At 41.3% G+C, this 16056-nt stretch overlaps 1 protein-coding gene across 4 annotated transcripts in view; it reads right to left on the minus strand.

The window, feature by feature from the left end:
- FLNB (filamin B) overlaps positions 1 to 16056 on the minus strand; it is a 107201-nt gene that overhangs the window by 20413 nt on the left and 70732 nt on the right. Inside the window, exons 25-36 of one of the 4 annotated variants that reach the window (XM_020799897.3) lie at positions 14739 to 14906; positions 13310 to 13402; positions 11956 to 12079; positions 11257 to 11413; positions 9927 to 10116; positions 8020 to 8267; positions 7095 to 7172; positions 6347 to 6449; positions 5093 to 5233; positions 2689 to 2817; positions 1097 to 1270; positions 187 to 345 (exon numbers count right to left, since the gene is read on the minus strand). In XM_020799897.3, coding sequence (XP_020655556.3) covers positions 187 to 345; positions 1097 to 1270; positions 2689 to 2817; positions 5093 to 5233; positions 6347 to 6449; positions 7095 to 7172; positions 8020 to 8267; positions 9927 to 10116; positions 11257 to 11413; positions 11956 to 12079; positions 13310 to 13402; positions 14739 to 14906 — 1764 coding nt within the window. The remainder of the gene's footprint in view (positions 1 to 186; positions 346 to 1096; positions 1271 to 2688; positions 2818 to 5092; positions 5234 to 6346; positions 6450 to 7094; positions 7173 to 8019; positions 8268 to 9926; positions 10117 to 11256; positions 11414 to 11955; positions 12080 to 13309; positions 13403 to 14738; positions 14907 to 16056) is intronic. The other 3 variants (XM_020799899.3, XM_020799898.3, XM_020799901.3) reach the window with 3 other exon arrangements.

The raw sequence follows: 16056 nt of genomic DNA on the forward strand, positions 1-16056 counted from the left end.
TAAATGTTACTGGCAGCATCAGGACCCTCCAAAACCCAAACATGTGACATGCTTGAGAAGTTGATCAGCTTGCAACTATGACCTTGATCACAAGATTTCCGAAGGCCACTCTGCAAACTGCACAGGTCACAGCACAGCTGGAGACATCAAGGCAGCAGCCTCTGCTAGGAAGCCTGGGAGACTTACCAATGTGGTTATTGGGCAGCCGTTTTAGAAGGCAAGGTTCATCGCGACCAGAAGGAGCTTTAATACTGGCCGTCAAGAGGCTGAGATCGGTCTCGTTGATGTCCAGTAAAAAATCAGCAGCCGAGCCAAGCTTCACTTGAGAACGTCTCCTGTTGTCATCTTTAGGAGGCAAGAATCCACATTAGGCTTGTACACATTAAACAGCTTTTCAACAACTACTTGTTCAGTACCAGATTGTAACATCTGGGGACAATTCATCATCGGGTCTTATGCCTTTGAATTAGAAAGGCAAGGCAGCAATAAATATTAGATGTAAGTATGTTGCTCATCAGGTGTCATGGAGACTCTTCTTCCGCAGCTCCCAGATACGAAATTATGGTCTAAGAAATCCAAACCCTAGATGGGAAGTAACTGGACAGTCCTAGGCTCTGGAATGGAAAGTGCCAGAGTTTTTTTTCTGGGACCTTTCATTTCTACAAATATTGAGGTTTCAATTCCTAGCCAAAAGCCATCTGAAATCTTAATATTGCCACACAGCTTTGAGTGGGGGGAGGCAAAGTTCACCTCCCCAGATGCTGCTAAGCTACACCTTCCATCAGCAGTAGCCAGCATCATCAACAGTAAGGAATGCTAGGAGTTGGAATCTAATACCTGGAGGGTTACACTTTCTCCCCCCGAAGGCACAGGGACTGAGCAGTTTAGCATTCCATCATGTCCAATTCTCAGGTCACAACTGGACTTACAAAATGCCAACCAACCTATGCAGAGTGATCTGATTTGAGTGTCATTCAAAACGCCTTCTCTCTTCACAAAGTTATATTAACTTATTTTAGACCACAGAACCATGAGCAGGTGCCAAATGTTTAACCCTAGCCCTCATACACTGTTCTGTCGTAAGTGCTCACCATACCTGTGATTTTGGCAACAAATGGGCTTCCTGGAATGTGTTTGTCATTGTACTTGACCAATATGTTGTAGTTTCCTGGAAGTGTCGGCAGGTAAGTGACAGTGCAAGTGCCATCCTTGTTGTCAATGCAACTAATTTCAGCTTTTGAGGGACCTTCAATTGCCAAGTCCAAACCACCTGAAACATGAAGGAAGGAGTAAATAATACTAACATTCCCCCCTACACATTTTCCAGCAGATCAGCTGAAGCCTAACATCAGTCAGTTAAGATTATGAGCAATTTGCAGTTCCAAATGTGTTGAATCCTTCTGGGAAGGCTTTGATAGAACATCATGGTTTGCTTTCTGAAAGTTCCATTTTTCTTGTACAACTCATCTCCAAAAACAATTGTTCGAGTGAAGGAAGCAACTTTTAATTAATGAAATTAGTTGGCGCTGAATTGCTTTTGAAGTCAGCCCTGGATTGGCCTGTATCCAACAAGACAGCAAACTAAATGGGCTATAGGATGCTGTTCCCACTCTAATTCTGCAACAGTATCCATTACTTTTCCCAGAATATGGTTCAGTATCTAGCATCCGGAGCTGTCTCTGGACAAAGAACTCCATGGTATAAACAGGATGGTTTATGTATTTAATTGCTTCTAAATCTGTTCTTAGTAATGCTTTTACCTAACATTTTTAATATAATGTTATTAGTTCTTCTTTATATTTACTGCTTTAGCTTTTAATGTTGTGTTTTTAATGAAGTAAGCTGCCTTGGGTTCTCTTTTAGGAGAAAGGCAGGGTAAACATATTTTAAATAAATAAACCCAAGCTCAAGCACAAAGCTTAGTTTGTGGGTCTGGACAGCTCTCAGCCTAACATCACCACAAGTTTAAAAAGGATAGCTCCAATACAGCTCATAATCCACAGAGTGTTTCAATAACAACACAGTTCTGCTAGCAATGCTGTATTAAATGTGTGTCTGTCTCTCTGTGTATCCCTGAAGCCATAGACTAAAGAATCTGACGAATTAGACCTATCCACCTACATTTTTTTAAACAACCTGAGTTCTCAGGTAAAGGTAAAGGTGGAGGTAAAGGTTCCCCTTGATAAATGTCCAGTCATGTCCTACTCTAGGGGGCAGTGCTCATCCCCGTTTCCAGGCCGTAGAGCCTGCGTTTGTCTGTAGTTTCTGTGGTCATTTAGCCAGCACTAGACACGGAACACCGTGACCTTCCCACCGTGGTGGTACCTATTTATCTACTCGCATTTACATGCTTTTGAACTGCTAGGTTGGCAGGAGCTGGGACAAGCAACGGGAGCTCACTCTGTCCGTGGATTTGATCTTACGACTGCTGGTCTTCCGACCTTGCAGCACAGAGGCTTCTGGGGTTTAACCTGCAGTGCCACCACGTCCCTAATACAGTATGTTCTCAAGTACGCATGCTTATGTGAAAGTTAAAATTCCAGGAACCAAGTCGGTTTCTTGTCAACCTAAATGTACCTGGGAAGCTCTAGAATGTTTCATGCTTTTTTCTTTTTTCTTTTTGCACTGGCACAAGAATCTCCAATTTTATGAATCACAGAAAACCATGATGAAGAACGAGACACTTACCCTCACCAGCATCTTCAGTGACTATGGTAAAAGTTGCTGGCTTGTTTGCTACACCATAGACAAGGCCAGGTCCATAAGCAGTCACATTTCCACTGTTTGGATAGTTCACATAGAACTGTAGGGGGCTCTCTGCAAAAGACAAGAGGTGATTACTGAGTGTACGTATATATATACACACATGCAGATGGCTTCGTTTATTTCAAATCTCTTCAGTTTATTCCGTAGTCTACGGCAGGATTAGAAAATGTCCTGCCTTCCAGTTGTTGCTAGACTGTAACTTCTCTCATCCCTACCTGTGCTGACTTGGGCTACAGGAAGTTACAATCATGTTAGATGTAGAATGCCACACATTGCTTCCATTTGCTTTAGCTGGGTGGGCTACTGTGGTCCTCCAAATGTTTCTGGCCTACAGCTTCCAGTTGCCCTACCAGCTCACCCAATGCTAATGAATTATGGGAACTTCAGTGTAAAGACATCTGAAGTGCCACACAGTTTCTATTCATGGTTTTACTTTGACTTACTGATTGACATTTACTAGAACATCATCTTATAGCAATACATAAACAGCCCTCCTGGATGAGACCAGACGCCACCAGGGAACCCATAAGCAGGACACAAAAGCATTACTCCTCTCCTGCCTCTGATCATGGAGATTCCAATGATCTACTATACTAAAATATACAAAACACTGTCTGTTTCCTATATTTTGGGTAAGTTCCCAAGTATCCTTCTTAAGTCCAGTAGTTTCATCCTAATTTCATTTCAGTATCTTATAACCCTCATCTGATATAGAACAACCTATCCATCACACATACTGCCTATATATAAAATTAAGTTAGTACAGTTGTTCCTCGCAAGTCAATTGCCTCGCGGGACAACTGATCCACAAGATGATGGTTTTTTGCAATCGCTGTTGCGCTTCGCAAAACGGTTCTTCGTATGGGCGATTTTTGCTAGACGATGTTTGGGTCCGTGCTTCACAAGATGGGGTTTTTTTTTAGACCAATGGTTTGCAAGACTTTTTTTCCCCATTGGAACACATTAAATAGATTTCAATGTATTCCAATGGGGAACCACGTTTCGCAAGACTATTTTTTTTAGACTGATGCTTCACAAGATGGTTTTCCCCCCCAATGGAACGCATTAAATAGATTTCAATGCATTCTAATGGGGAACCGTGTTTCGCAAGACGATGTTTCCTATGGACGATTTTCACAAGATGACGATTTCCCCCCCATTGGAACGCATTAAATAGATTTCAATGCATTCCAATGGGGAATCGCATTTTGCAAGACGATGTTTTCACAAGACAGCGATTTTCGCAGAACAAATTAACATTGTCTTGCGAGGCACCACTGTATTTAAGATGCCACAAGGCTCCTGTCCTTTTTATTTGTCCACTTATTATTTTTATTTTGTTTTTGCCTGTAATGCTTGCACAGACTAACACATTTACCTCTTCTAGAAATTTACATTAATCTCATGTCTCTGTGTCAAAAAAAGTGGTCAAAATAGCTAATGAGAGGTAGATCTTTAAAAATAATCATTTAATTTTTGCAGAGGAAATGTCAAACTACCAGATGGTAACTAAAAAAATAAAAATAAAAATCACTAAGCACATACGGTCCTTAAATATCCCACTTACCTTGAAAGCCCTATTAGGATCCCTGTTAAGTCACTTCTGACTTGACAGCACAGAAAACACAAATACACACAAAAGAGGCCTAAGCCACAGTATCTATCAAGGCTGTTCTTATGTCCAAGGATTAAGCAGTACCTCTATTACTAAGCTTGCCACTGTTTTACAAAGCTCATGCCATTGGCTGCATCCCTATTTCTCATATACAGCCATAAACCAAGCCAAAAACGTATTTATCTCAATGTGCCGCAATTTAATGAACTGAAAGCTGCTATACCACCGGCCAGCAATATGGTGCAAGCGGTTAAAATCCACTGTTTTAATAATTCCTCTGTGAAACGGGTCTGAGTTCTTGATAGCTTGATGCTTGCTCAGATTTTAATTTAATGAAAGGCAATCTAAGACTCTGTGCATGCATTTTCAGCTTTTTATTTGGCTTTCACACAGTGACCCACTCAAATTGCTACCTCCTTCTTGGTTACGTATACAGGAAAGATCACAAAACCATCTCCCTAGAAGCCAATTATGTTTTAATTCTGGCGCAGGCTACTAAACCCACTAAGGATTCTTACTGCCTTCAGGCCAGCACTTCCCTACACAGGGCACACAAGGCAAGCCAAAACCACAGGCCTGAAGTGGTCACCCTCTCCAAGGCTAGTGTTCGTAACTGCACGGCCTCTTCAATGCCAGCAGACCCTTTTCCTCTCTCTCTCTCTCTCTCTCGCCATGGAACTTATGCGCTGGCTGGAATCCGTTGGCACTTACCAGGAATATGGTTGCCCATGTATTTGATATGCATTTCATGCAAGCCAACCTCAACAGGAGCGTATCTAACTGTTACTGTGCCATCCTTGTTATCCACAATGTCTGCTGTTGCAGTCTTCCCTGATGGCATATGGACTTCCCCTATAAACAGAAGGATTAAAATGAACTCGAAAGCACAGAGTGTTCTCTGAAGCAAGGCTGTCTATCCCAAGTATTTTTATGTTCAATCGTCTATGATATTGGAGTCCTCCTTTTAATTCCCCAGGCAGGGGGGACATTGAAAGGACCCTTGCCCTACGTTATCAAGGGTTGCAGGGATTGTCCTGCACTTCTCTTCACATACATTCTGTTTATATACAAGCCTCCTCTTCCATTCAGGCTTGGGGGTTCCTTTAGTCTTTTTGTAGAGCGAACAAATAACTGGCAAGACTTTAACTTAAGCCACGCAAGACTGCTTTAAACACATATCTCTCCTTGTGTAGCTCTTCCAAGTCAAGGAAGTAGAGCTGCTAATCCTATGATCAATACTGCAGTATTTGCCTTGTACAAGTCTTCATCTTATTTGGTTGTCATTAAGCACTTGGTGGGTTTTCCCCCCTCTTTTTCGGTGTATATGTGAAATTCATTCTGTGCAGCAGAATTATATTTTTTAAAAAATTATTTTAGAAGACAGCTTTATAAAGATTGGTAAATTCCTAGCACATCTCAGTGAAGCAGCATCTGTTGCTCTTGCCATTCAAACAGGGGAAGTCTCACCAGGGGTTGGTTTGCCACTGACCTGCCAAAGCTGACAGATGTAAAACTCATTCAAGAGCTGCTACTCTGGGCAAGGCTAAAGAGCAGATTAAATATGATGTGTCCACAGTGCAGGATTAAGGACAACAGCAGCTATTTTTCAGGAGGGGGTTGCTTTCCACCATACTGACAGAACCGTGCAATTCTACTTAAACTCAGTGAGAAAGCAGGTTGGAAAATGTTGTAAAATCAGTGCTACTACATGAAGAATAAGGATATTAAGACCTCTGGGTAGTGTGGGCGGCATATAAATTAAATAAATAAATAAATAAATAAATAAATAAATAAATTTATTTTTTTAAAAAAAAGAATAAGGACATTAAGGACATTAAGAATAAGGATAATTTGAGTGGAGTAAGACTCAAAACATACAGCCCGCAAGGAATTTTACTTTATGTTAACAAGATGAGTGATAAAATGCTCTACAGAAATCACTGCAGCCAACTGAGAACTACTTACCAGTTATTTCTCCCTTCCGCACTGCAAAAGGAATGACTATATCAAAGGGCTTAAACCCTATACCATTCATATCACCATCAGGTACATAAGCTTCTTCTGTGACCTAAAGCAAAATATATACATATGTAATTGCAAATCTTCTAATAGAGAATTTGATTATTTGGGGGAAGTGAGTTCAGATAGTTACAGTCCAAAAGGATGACACTGTTCTGCTCCCAAAGCTGATCACCACACTCACTACTCCCAAGCATGCTTTAAATTTAACATATTCCAAAGAGCATGTTTTAAACACACAAATGGTAGAGTGAAGACACAAGATGGCTGGCATGTAAAAGACAAGGGACAGCTCCACCTGAAATAAGTGACCCCGGCCACAGCCTGGAAGTTATTTTTTTAAAAGCAGAAGTGAGGTGACACCACAAGATAAAGCCAGAGTAATATGATCAGCAACACAACTCCAGAAGATGCTGCTTGCCATGATGTGGGCGAGGAGGAAATCAACAACGAAGTTCCCTAAGAAAAGAGCAACATTGCTGAAAATGATTGTGATATTAGAAGCTAGTCACAAAAGTCATTATTAGTACAACAGGAAAGGAAGGGTTTGAATCACATCCAAGGTCTGCCATAGTAGTATTTTGACCCACCACCAAGGTATGAGATGAAAGCAAGCTCAAGCAATCTCAGAAGGAAGTTGTTTCTTGGATGAAACATGGAAAAGAAAGTGTAAAAAAAAAAAAAGACTGTGTACCCAGGGGCGGGCTCCAGGGGGACAGGCTGCATTTAATGGTTCCTGAGACAACACTGCAACTTCATCTGCATCTGTAGCCTGGTTGGTGGCAAAAGGTAAGGTATAGTTTAAGAACTTTCTCTTTCCTTCAAGCAGCACACAAAATCATCACAAGTTAAGCTCCAGATATCTGCCCGCCCACCCTACTCTGGGTGGCAATACTCTCTAAAACACAGGTAGCCTGTATGAGTTGCACGGGGCCTTCCAAATAAGGCAGCTGCCCTGAGTGAAGCAAGACTACTTTTGTGTGTCTCTGGTTTGCACACACCTCTTCCCAGCTGCCAACACCCCAGGGACCCTACCACCTCCCTACAAATGCCTTATTAAACTGCATTCATTGGCATTCCCTGAAATAAAGTGGGGACTCACTGTAAACAGAAATGCTAGACTATGTGGATGATATATCCTGCGATAGCTTTCCTGTAATCTTAGTCTCCATGACTGCACTCAACGCATACAGGAATATAACCACCAAACGTTACTTTTACTTCCAGTTGGCTTTGTTTGCCCCCCAGTGTCGCAGGCACACAGTCAAAACCAGTCAGACACAAAAGGCCATGCTGACTTTCTATTTACTTTCTACCACTTCTTAACTCTCTGAGCTCACAGTGGAGAGGAGGAGCAAAAACAGCAAGGCAAGGCAACAAGGGCTGTGAAAGGGTGCAAAAAAGGCAACAGCTTTGGCTGTCATGTTTGGGAGGTGTTTATTTCTCACAAACATGACCTGAAAAAAGGACTTCATTTGCCACAAACCCTGGGAGAAACTTTCAGTGCAACTTGTTAACACTGAAGTTGAAAAGCAAGTTATTTGGCTCATGCACCAAATTACTTGTTAGAGATCATGCTCACTTAGAAGGTTTCAAAATTAAGCTCCTAATCCTCTTACCATTACAGTGAAGGGACTGTTTGGAATATCCACTCCACCAAAGCGGACATAAATTACATAGGTTCCTGGTTTGGCAGCTGTGTAATAAATGTCGTACGTCCCATCCTCATTTTCAATGACCTCAGCTTCAGCTTCAGAGCCGTCTGGTGTCAGGACAGTGCACGTCACTCTACCTTTTCCTGCAGATTTAGCATCGACCACAAACCCAACTTCCTCTCCAGTCTTCACCATGGCTGCAATGCCAGGACCTGCAAGATAATTGGCACAACTATTGGTTTTGCTTTTCATAACCTCTGCCAAGAAAGGAGCATGAAGTTTCCTCCTCGAGGAGCATGTAGTTGCCTCTACCATTACAAACACAGCAAGCGCCCCTGAAACCATGAGACAAAAATACTGACATAAAACCTCTGCAAACAGGCAGGTCTCACCCAAGCCAAATGTCTGCCTGCTGCCTGTGAAGATGGAAGAGGCAGGAAGAGATTCATCTGTGCTCAGGATGTGTCTCCATTGAACTGGCACTCCCGTTATTGAATAATTCTGCCAATACCCATACAGATGACATCTCTGAATGCTTCCCCACTCTTGAGTCAACATATGCAAGAGCAGGGGGACTTTTGTGGTTTATAACAAAATAAGAACACTTTACACAAATAAAGTTTTATAATGCAGTCTACTCTTCTTCTAAGCAAAGGTATGTGCTACGTAAATGTTGTGTGTCATGTTTCTTGTCTTGCCTGCAGGATTTAGCCACCTGCGTGAATGATGAAACTCCACATCAATGCAAAAAGAATCCTCCCTCCCTGTGCTGGCTTTCATAGGGAAGGTTTCTAAGGGTAGAGTATAATGCCAATACAAACCCTACAGGGGGAAAGAGAACCTTTGGCCCTCCAGATGGTTTGGCCTACAAATCATATCACCTCTATCAGGTATGAACAGTGAAAAGGAAGTTTGGGAGTGGCAGCCCAAAAGATCTCGAGGGCTAAAAATTTCCCAACTATTGCCCAGTACTAACTGCTCTTTCCCTTTCACAATTGTGGCATTGTAATGCCTCAACACAACCAGAATATTGTAATGCCTCAACACAACCAGAATAATTATGAAGACAGATTTGGTGCAAATATAGTTTTAATAGCACAGCACTTGCATTTCCCCTTATTCAAGCCAAATGAGCACCTACAGTCCCACGAAGGACTCACGTACCCCCTCAGATATCTAGATAAACTGTTTTGCAAGACTGGTACATTTAACATCGCTTAGACACTGGTCTGGCCTGCCTCTCATGCTGAACAAAACTCCTGGATGTACATGAGCATCATACATCTTTGCTCATGTGAAGGAGGACCTAACAAGTAAAGATTAAGAACCTAAACATGATCCCAACGGTAAATGTTAACTCAAATCTGCATTCAAGGGCTAAGTTCTTGGCTGCTCTCATGCTGCAAGCAGTAAGGCAGGTGAACATCAGCCATGTTTATGAAGCCAGAATTTCTGGCTTAGTGGGGCACAGGAATGCAGCCACTTTTGTTTGCACATGGACCTGAATATGCACACAAGGGCGACATCTTGCCTGCACAATTTGGCAGCATCTGAGAATCCAGCAAATTTTTGCTCCACTTATTTACAAATCAAGCAGTCATACCTGAGGCAGATTACACCCAAGCTTTGTATTTCTTAAATGACTACTTTCAGCTATCTCAGTATGGCAATGCTGTGTCCCTGAGATTCCTATCTTAAGCTAGACTGGAACAATTTGTCTAAACTAGAAATAGCAGCACAATGAAATACTGTTACAAAAAGACTGCAGAAGGTTTTTATTGCTTAAAGTACAGGAGCTCAGAGAAGCTAAGAGGGTTCCCTTTGCTCAGGCAGTTGCAGGAAAATCAGTGGAGTTCAAGGCAGGAATTTACCTGTTGCTAAACACTTGCTAGCATCTCCTGCTGGTGATACACGGACTCGATACGGAGAAAGAGGTATATCATCCCCACCATACTTAATGCCAACGGAGTATCGACCAGTCTTGTCAGGAATGTAAGTTACTGCATAAGTGCCATCGTTGTTGTCATGGATACTTGCCTTCTTTGGTTTGCCATCTTGGTCCTGAACGTCAGAACCAAAACCACAATTAACACAAGCAAGCCTTGTAACAAGCAAGAAGGAACACTGTAGATAGCAAGAATTGAGATGCATTTGCGCGCTTAGCTTGATAGTTTCTCTTGGCAAGCTTCTTTACTAAAGGTTCATATGGGATTTAACTTATAGAAATACTGGTTTTTGCTGTCTTTGAAGTCCTGTCCCTTAATTAGAAAACCCTTGGGACGAGGCTTCCGGAAGTAAACATTCAATATTCTCCACATAGTATGAGAAACATGATGCATTAAGAGCTCTTAAGAACCACAGAATATGAATGTGTCTCTAAGTAATACATTTAACATAGACCATCAATGTGACACTGCAAATACCAACAGGAAACCATTATAATCACTGCATCTTCGAATGCAGGAAGTTCAGAGCATTCTTAAACATAAGTCTAATACAAGACCGTTACACCTCATCCCAGGACAGCTTTTACATAGACTACCTCTGCAATTTTTTACTCATAAATAGCTGCAAGTCAAACTGGTTAGTTTTACTAAGATTCCTCTACAAGTCTAAACTTGCATTATTTCTTCTTGAAATATTTTCCACAAATGGTTTGTTAGACAAAGACTGTATTATATGTTACTTGGATCAGGCAATATGTAGTTATCCAGGCAAGCAACTCTGAGTCACTCTAAGAGTTAACTAACCCTTCTCCAAACCAATGCCTACATCTGAAAAAGCTTTTTTTAAAAACTGCCCTGAAACAAAGCCCAGAACAGCTATGATTAGCTTGAAAACATGTACTGGCCTTCTACAGGACCTTGTCCATGTTCATTCATGGTGAAAACTGTAGACTGGCCTAGTTTAGGGAATTTGAAAAGGCCAAGAATAGTTCATATCAAAAAGCACTATTACACATACTAAGTCTAGGAAACCCTGGTTGGTATACAGGCATTTCATCTCAAAAAAAGACTGCACACATGGCCCATGCTAAATTCTGATAATAAACAATTGAAATTTTAAGGAACACTGAACTCTCCTATGGAAAGCTGTTTTGTTCTAATTAGCCATTTAACCCTTCCTGATGCTCAGCATAAGACCGCTTTGCTGAAGAAAACAGTCCGATTTGAAAAAAGACCAGAAGAGATCATGTCTTACTGTGACGTCTACTGAAAGTAGTCCCTGGCCTGCATCTCTAGCATCGACAACAAAATCAGCAGGCATGCTGGCTGGAACCCCATGGGTGCTCAGGCCCGGCCCACTGGCTGTCACTTTGCTGGCCTCGTATGTCGGAAGCACCTTGACTTTGAATGGACTGTTGAAAAAAGGAAATCAGTTTTTTAAATGTTGAAAATCAGTAACACTTTCCTAACAACTATTATACTAACCACTGGCCTGAAAAATAGAAGACTGCTGACTACTAACCATACTTACCGTATGGCTTTTCATCCATCAGCTACTCAGTCATTCAGACCTGAAGGGCAGAACACTAAATACTTACATATATCATATGCACAAGCTAACTGCACATTTGGAGAAGACTGTGGGATAAGCACACCAATTGTTCCCCTCCTTCTACACAACACAAGACATTAGGCAGCCTGTAAAGTGATGTCTGGATTCTATCATCCAGGGCAATGCATGTAACTTGTGAAACTTCAATGCTCCCTCTTCTACAGCGAACAAAAGAAGTTGAGCTCTAGTAACAGAATGACAATCTTCTTCATCCCCTCAGGTATTATTATGCCAAGGCTAAGGCCATTCAATAATGGTGCAATCCACAGAAAATACAGAGGGCACCCAACAGTAGCTATATAGGTGCAGTTCAACAGCTTGCTTTTTTGTTTCCCTCCTTACCTTCTAGGAATCTCTTCATCTGCATATTTTACTGCAACTGTGTAAGGACCTTCTTGCGTAGGTGTGTATGATACTGTATGAGTGCCATCGCCATTGTCAACTACGTTAACAGGTTCTGCCAAGCCTAAGTAGGAGGAGGGAAAAGAGAGACTACCTTTAATTCCTTCAGCTGCCTTCCCACGAGAGCTCCAGTTTCATACAAATAATTCTGTCGCTTGGAGCATAAACGCATAATGCTGATTTAAAGGTTTGCAAGAAGTCTACCACAGACATCTGCTTTGTGGCCTCTTAAGAAAAAAACCCATTTATTCCTATCATTCCAAGTCTGTGACCTCACCAGTTGGAAAGAGATGAAATCACTGACAATTTCTTGGCTGGCCCAATGCCAACAGCTGTAAGAGGGACTGGAACAATTTATTGTTCCAAAATTAGACAGGTGGTTAGGTCAGTTATCAAGCATATTTAACGTCCACATTTAAACTTCCACAAATGGGAATGATTTTCATACTTATGCATACTACCACTGGTTAGGCTTGACATCTAATAAGAGCATGGAACATCTGTAGGAACTACAGCTCCCAGAATCTCTTTCCCACCACAGCCACTGGTTATACTGGCTGAGAGATTCTGGGACTTGTAGTCCCAAAAAGGATTTTTCCCAAAGATGTATTGAAATCATGTTGTTCCAATTACACATGCAGAATGCAAACAGTATAGCATTCAGTCACTTCTAGCTGGCAATTAAGAAGTCACCATTGGGATTCTTGGGGGTAGGTGTATGCACCCACTAATTTGCCATGTACTTGAGAATTTCAGTAGAGATTCATTAACTATTGGCTACAAGTGACAGAATATTACACCAATTACTTTTCTGCACATGTAACTGAGCAACAAGATTACCATCTCTGAATTCCAACTGGAATTGTAGCTTGTTAGTTTAGGACAGTTAGGTTAGGTTTTTTTTTTAACTCAAGGTGCCATTGAGAAGTTTACAGAGCTGAATAAATTTGGCACTACCAAGTAAGTGTTATTTCATCTGCCAGTTCAAATCACGAAGAATTTAAGATTATCCCAAAATCCAAAGTGAGTAATTTGTACATGCAGCCATTTTACAAGATTAGTTGCACAAGAAAAAGTTGTGATTAAACTGATCTGAAGACACAGTCATAGTGACCTTAAAGAAAACAGAGAGAATTTTAGTAAAATAAGTATTTCAATGAGAAGTTAGCAACATAGAAGCAAAGCAAAGCAAATTTAATCAAGCAAATTCCAGTTACAGTTTAAAATTATAGTCTGATTTTAAAAGGCCAAAATGGTTAAAAGGTCAAAGTAATTAGTTAGTGAAAGTTCAAACCTGTCTCATTAGATTCACTTTGGGGGTCACCTTTAAAGAACTCTGGAACTGCTTTCAGTGGGCTGTGCCACAACTGGGAATCCGGCTCATCAACTAGAATTAAAAAACTATTCACTTAATACCTCAGAACCAGAATTTTTGTTAATCGTCCCATATGCCTTGCTTAAAAAGGCTACAGATGCAGCAGCCATGTTAGACCAAACGTGTTTTATTCAGCACAGCTACCTGATAGAATCTATGTGCACCAATATGTCTATTGGAGATTTATTTACTCTCACAAAAAATACTTCTAAATAGAAAGTTGAACTAGGTCTGCCAACAACAGGCCTGAAGTGAATTTACAATGCGAAGTTATCTTCTGAGTTCACATTTAAAATCTGTTTCAAATATTTCCTGAAGAACTGCAGATATTCAAATATTTGGTATTGTTGCTTGAAATTCAAGGTATTTGATTTTCTGTATCAGCCTGACAGTAACAGAATCCGTTCAGTTGACCTCTCCCCTTCCCCCTCATTCTTTCGTACCATATCCTTTTCTTTCCCCTTCCCCACCACCAGTGAGGTTGGTCTTCACCTCTACTGTCCATCTACTTTCACCTTGCAAGAAACAAGTCTCTTCAAGCAAAGATAATCCATGTCACGTCTATGTAACATCAAGGCAAGCTCTATAAATGTGCCAGGAAAATAACCATCTCCATTTTCTTCAGTATGTTACAACACAGTGTACATTGTTCTTTATACACCCATCTTAAAAATCTCTTACACATTTTTTATCAACAGATGTAAAAATATTTCAAATAAGGATTACCTACTTCAGCTGGGACAGAGGTGGGCAAAGGGCAGCCTATTTGTTGGATTGCAACTCCCAGCATTCCTTGCCATCAAATATGTTGGCTAGGGTTGCTGGGAAGTGCAATATCACATTTGGAGGTCCACACTTCGCCCAATTGCGAACCAAGAGATTTAACATTTCTGAAAACCACATACAATGCTGTGTCAGCTCACTGCTCAAGATACTTAATTTGACTATATTCATTAGAAGAAGTGCAGCTGTAACAGGAGTTTGTGTTCATACCTCTACACCAGAGGTCGTCAATCCCCGGTCCGGTGCTGGTCCAGGCCACGGAGACAGATCTCCCTCCCCCCTCCCCACAGCTACTTTGCACACACACACACACACACACACACGTGCCATCGCCAGCGTGAATGCTCCCCCATCCCTTCATGCATGCAGGCGCGCTGGTGGGGGGCGCACTCCTCCACTGCTTTGCGCATGCACCTGAGAGAGAGCGTGCATGCGCGGGGGATGCCCAGCCTTCCTCAAAGGCTCAGCTGGTCCACGGTCCCAAAAAGGTTGCTCTACACAACTGCTACAAACCCCCATTTTTAAAAAATAGCATGAATTTCAAGCTACTAAACTGACACCTTACCTCTTGGTCCTGTCACTGCAACTTCCAGTGGTGCAATTCCAGCCTTACTGGTATCCACAGTAAAGGATTGGGGAATGTGAGCACGAACTGCTGTTCCCAAACCTGGTCCTGCAACTTTCACCTTGTAGGGATCAATTACATCTTTTACAGGAACCTTAAATGGACTGCCTGTCAATTAAGAAAAAAAACAAGGGTTAGCCTGGCTGCAAGTAGGCTGAAGCACTAAACAGCAAGAGCAGAGCCTGAAAGACAATAATCATCCTCTCACAGCTCAGCCTTCTCACAATGCCCACTTGGCCCTAACTGACAGTGATTTAATATTTGTAGGTTTTATCTGTACTGCATTTCAGGTAATCAAGTTTAGTTCCACTGTGGATTCTTTCTGAGAAAATATGTCCTATAAATAAAGTTGCTATCTATGTTCCCCAAGCAGAGAATACGCTGTTGTGTATTAAGCCTGTTGGAGTATCTTTAGTCTGGTTTCTGTGAAAGTTCCATTCTTTGGTTTAAAACATATGAAGAAAGCCAAAGTTTTCCGTAATCAATAAAAGGCAAATAACCCAAGAAATGCAATTAAAGATCTGAAATGGAAATGTGGCACTTGTACCTTCGAATCTGGTTGACTGAGCACTAGGATTTCAGGTGCACAAATCAGAAGAGAGGGCCTACAGCAGCTTTCTTAGAGGAACAATGTAATTTGCAAGAAAAACCTAAGAGCTCTAAGAATGTGTTATGCATTCGTGGCTCTACTGCAGGGTATGAATGAACTTTGACACAGGCTACTGAAAAAACCAAACATTCAAAATATGGAGTTGCCACAAAATGCTAAGAATATACTGAAGGGCAGCCAAACTAAATTGAGTGAACAGAGATCAAGAGCTCCTAAAACATAGACAATGCAAAAAGCTAGAATACTTTGGACGTGCAGCAAGAAATAAAAAGTACACTATTGTAACAACTAACCATTCAAGATAAAATAAGTGGGAAAAGAAATAGAGAAAGGATAAGAGATTATAGGCTGAAAAACCTTGCTGATTGATTGCATGCAAGCAAAATCACTGTTTAAAGCTGCTGCACCCAGTATCAGAATGGTCATCACAAGACTGCTTCTGTAGGAAATTGTCTACGTGGCTGGGACTGAAACTTCACACAGGCCTTAGAAATAATTGTGGCACTATGGAACCAGTTGGTAACTGGAAAGATGTCCTGGGAAAGATCTGTTTTTGGCATGTAGTCCAGATTACAGCTGGGAATGTTCTTGCAAGGATACTATACTGCTTCTGCTTTTCAAGATACAATTCACATTAAGATAATAATT

The sequence above is a fragment of the Pogona vitticeps genome, chromosome 2 (assembly GCF_051106095.1).
Source record: "Pogona vitticeps strain Pit_001003342236 chromosome 2, PviZW2.1, whole genome shotgun sequence".
Lineage (NCBI taxonomy): Eukaryota > Metazoa > Chordata > Lepidosauria > Squamata > Agamidae > Pogona > Pogona vitticeps.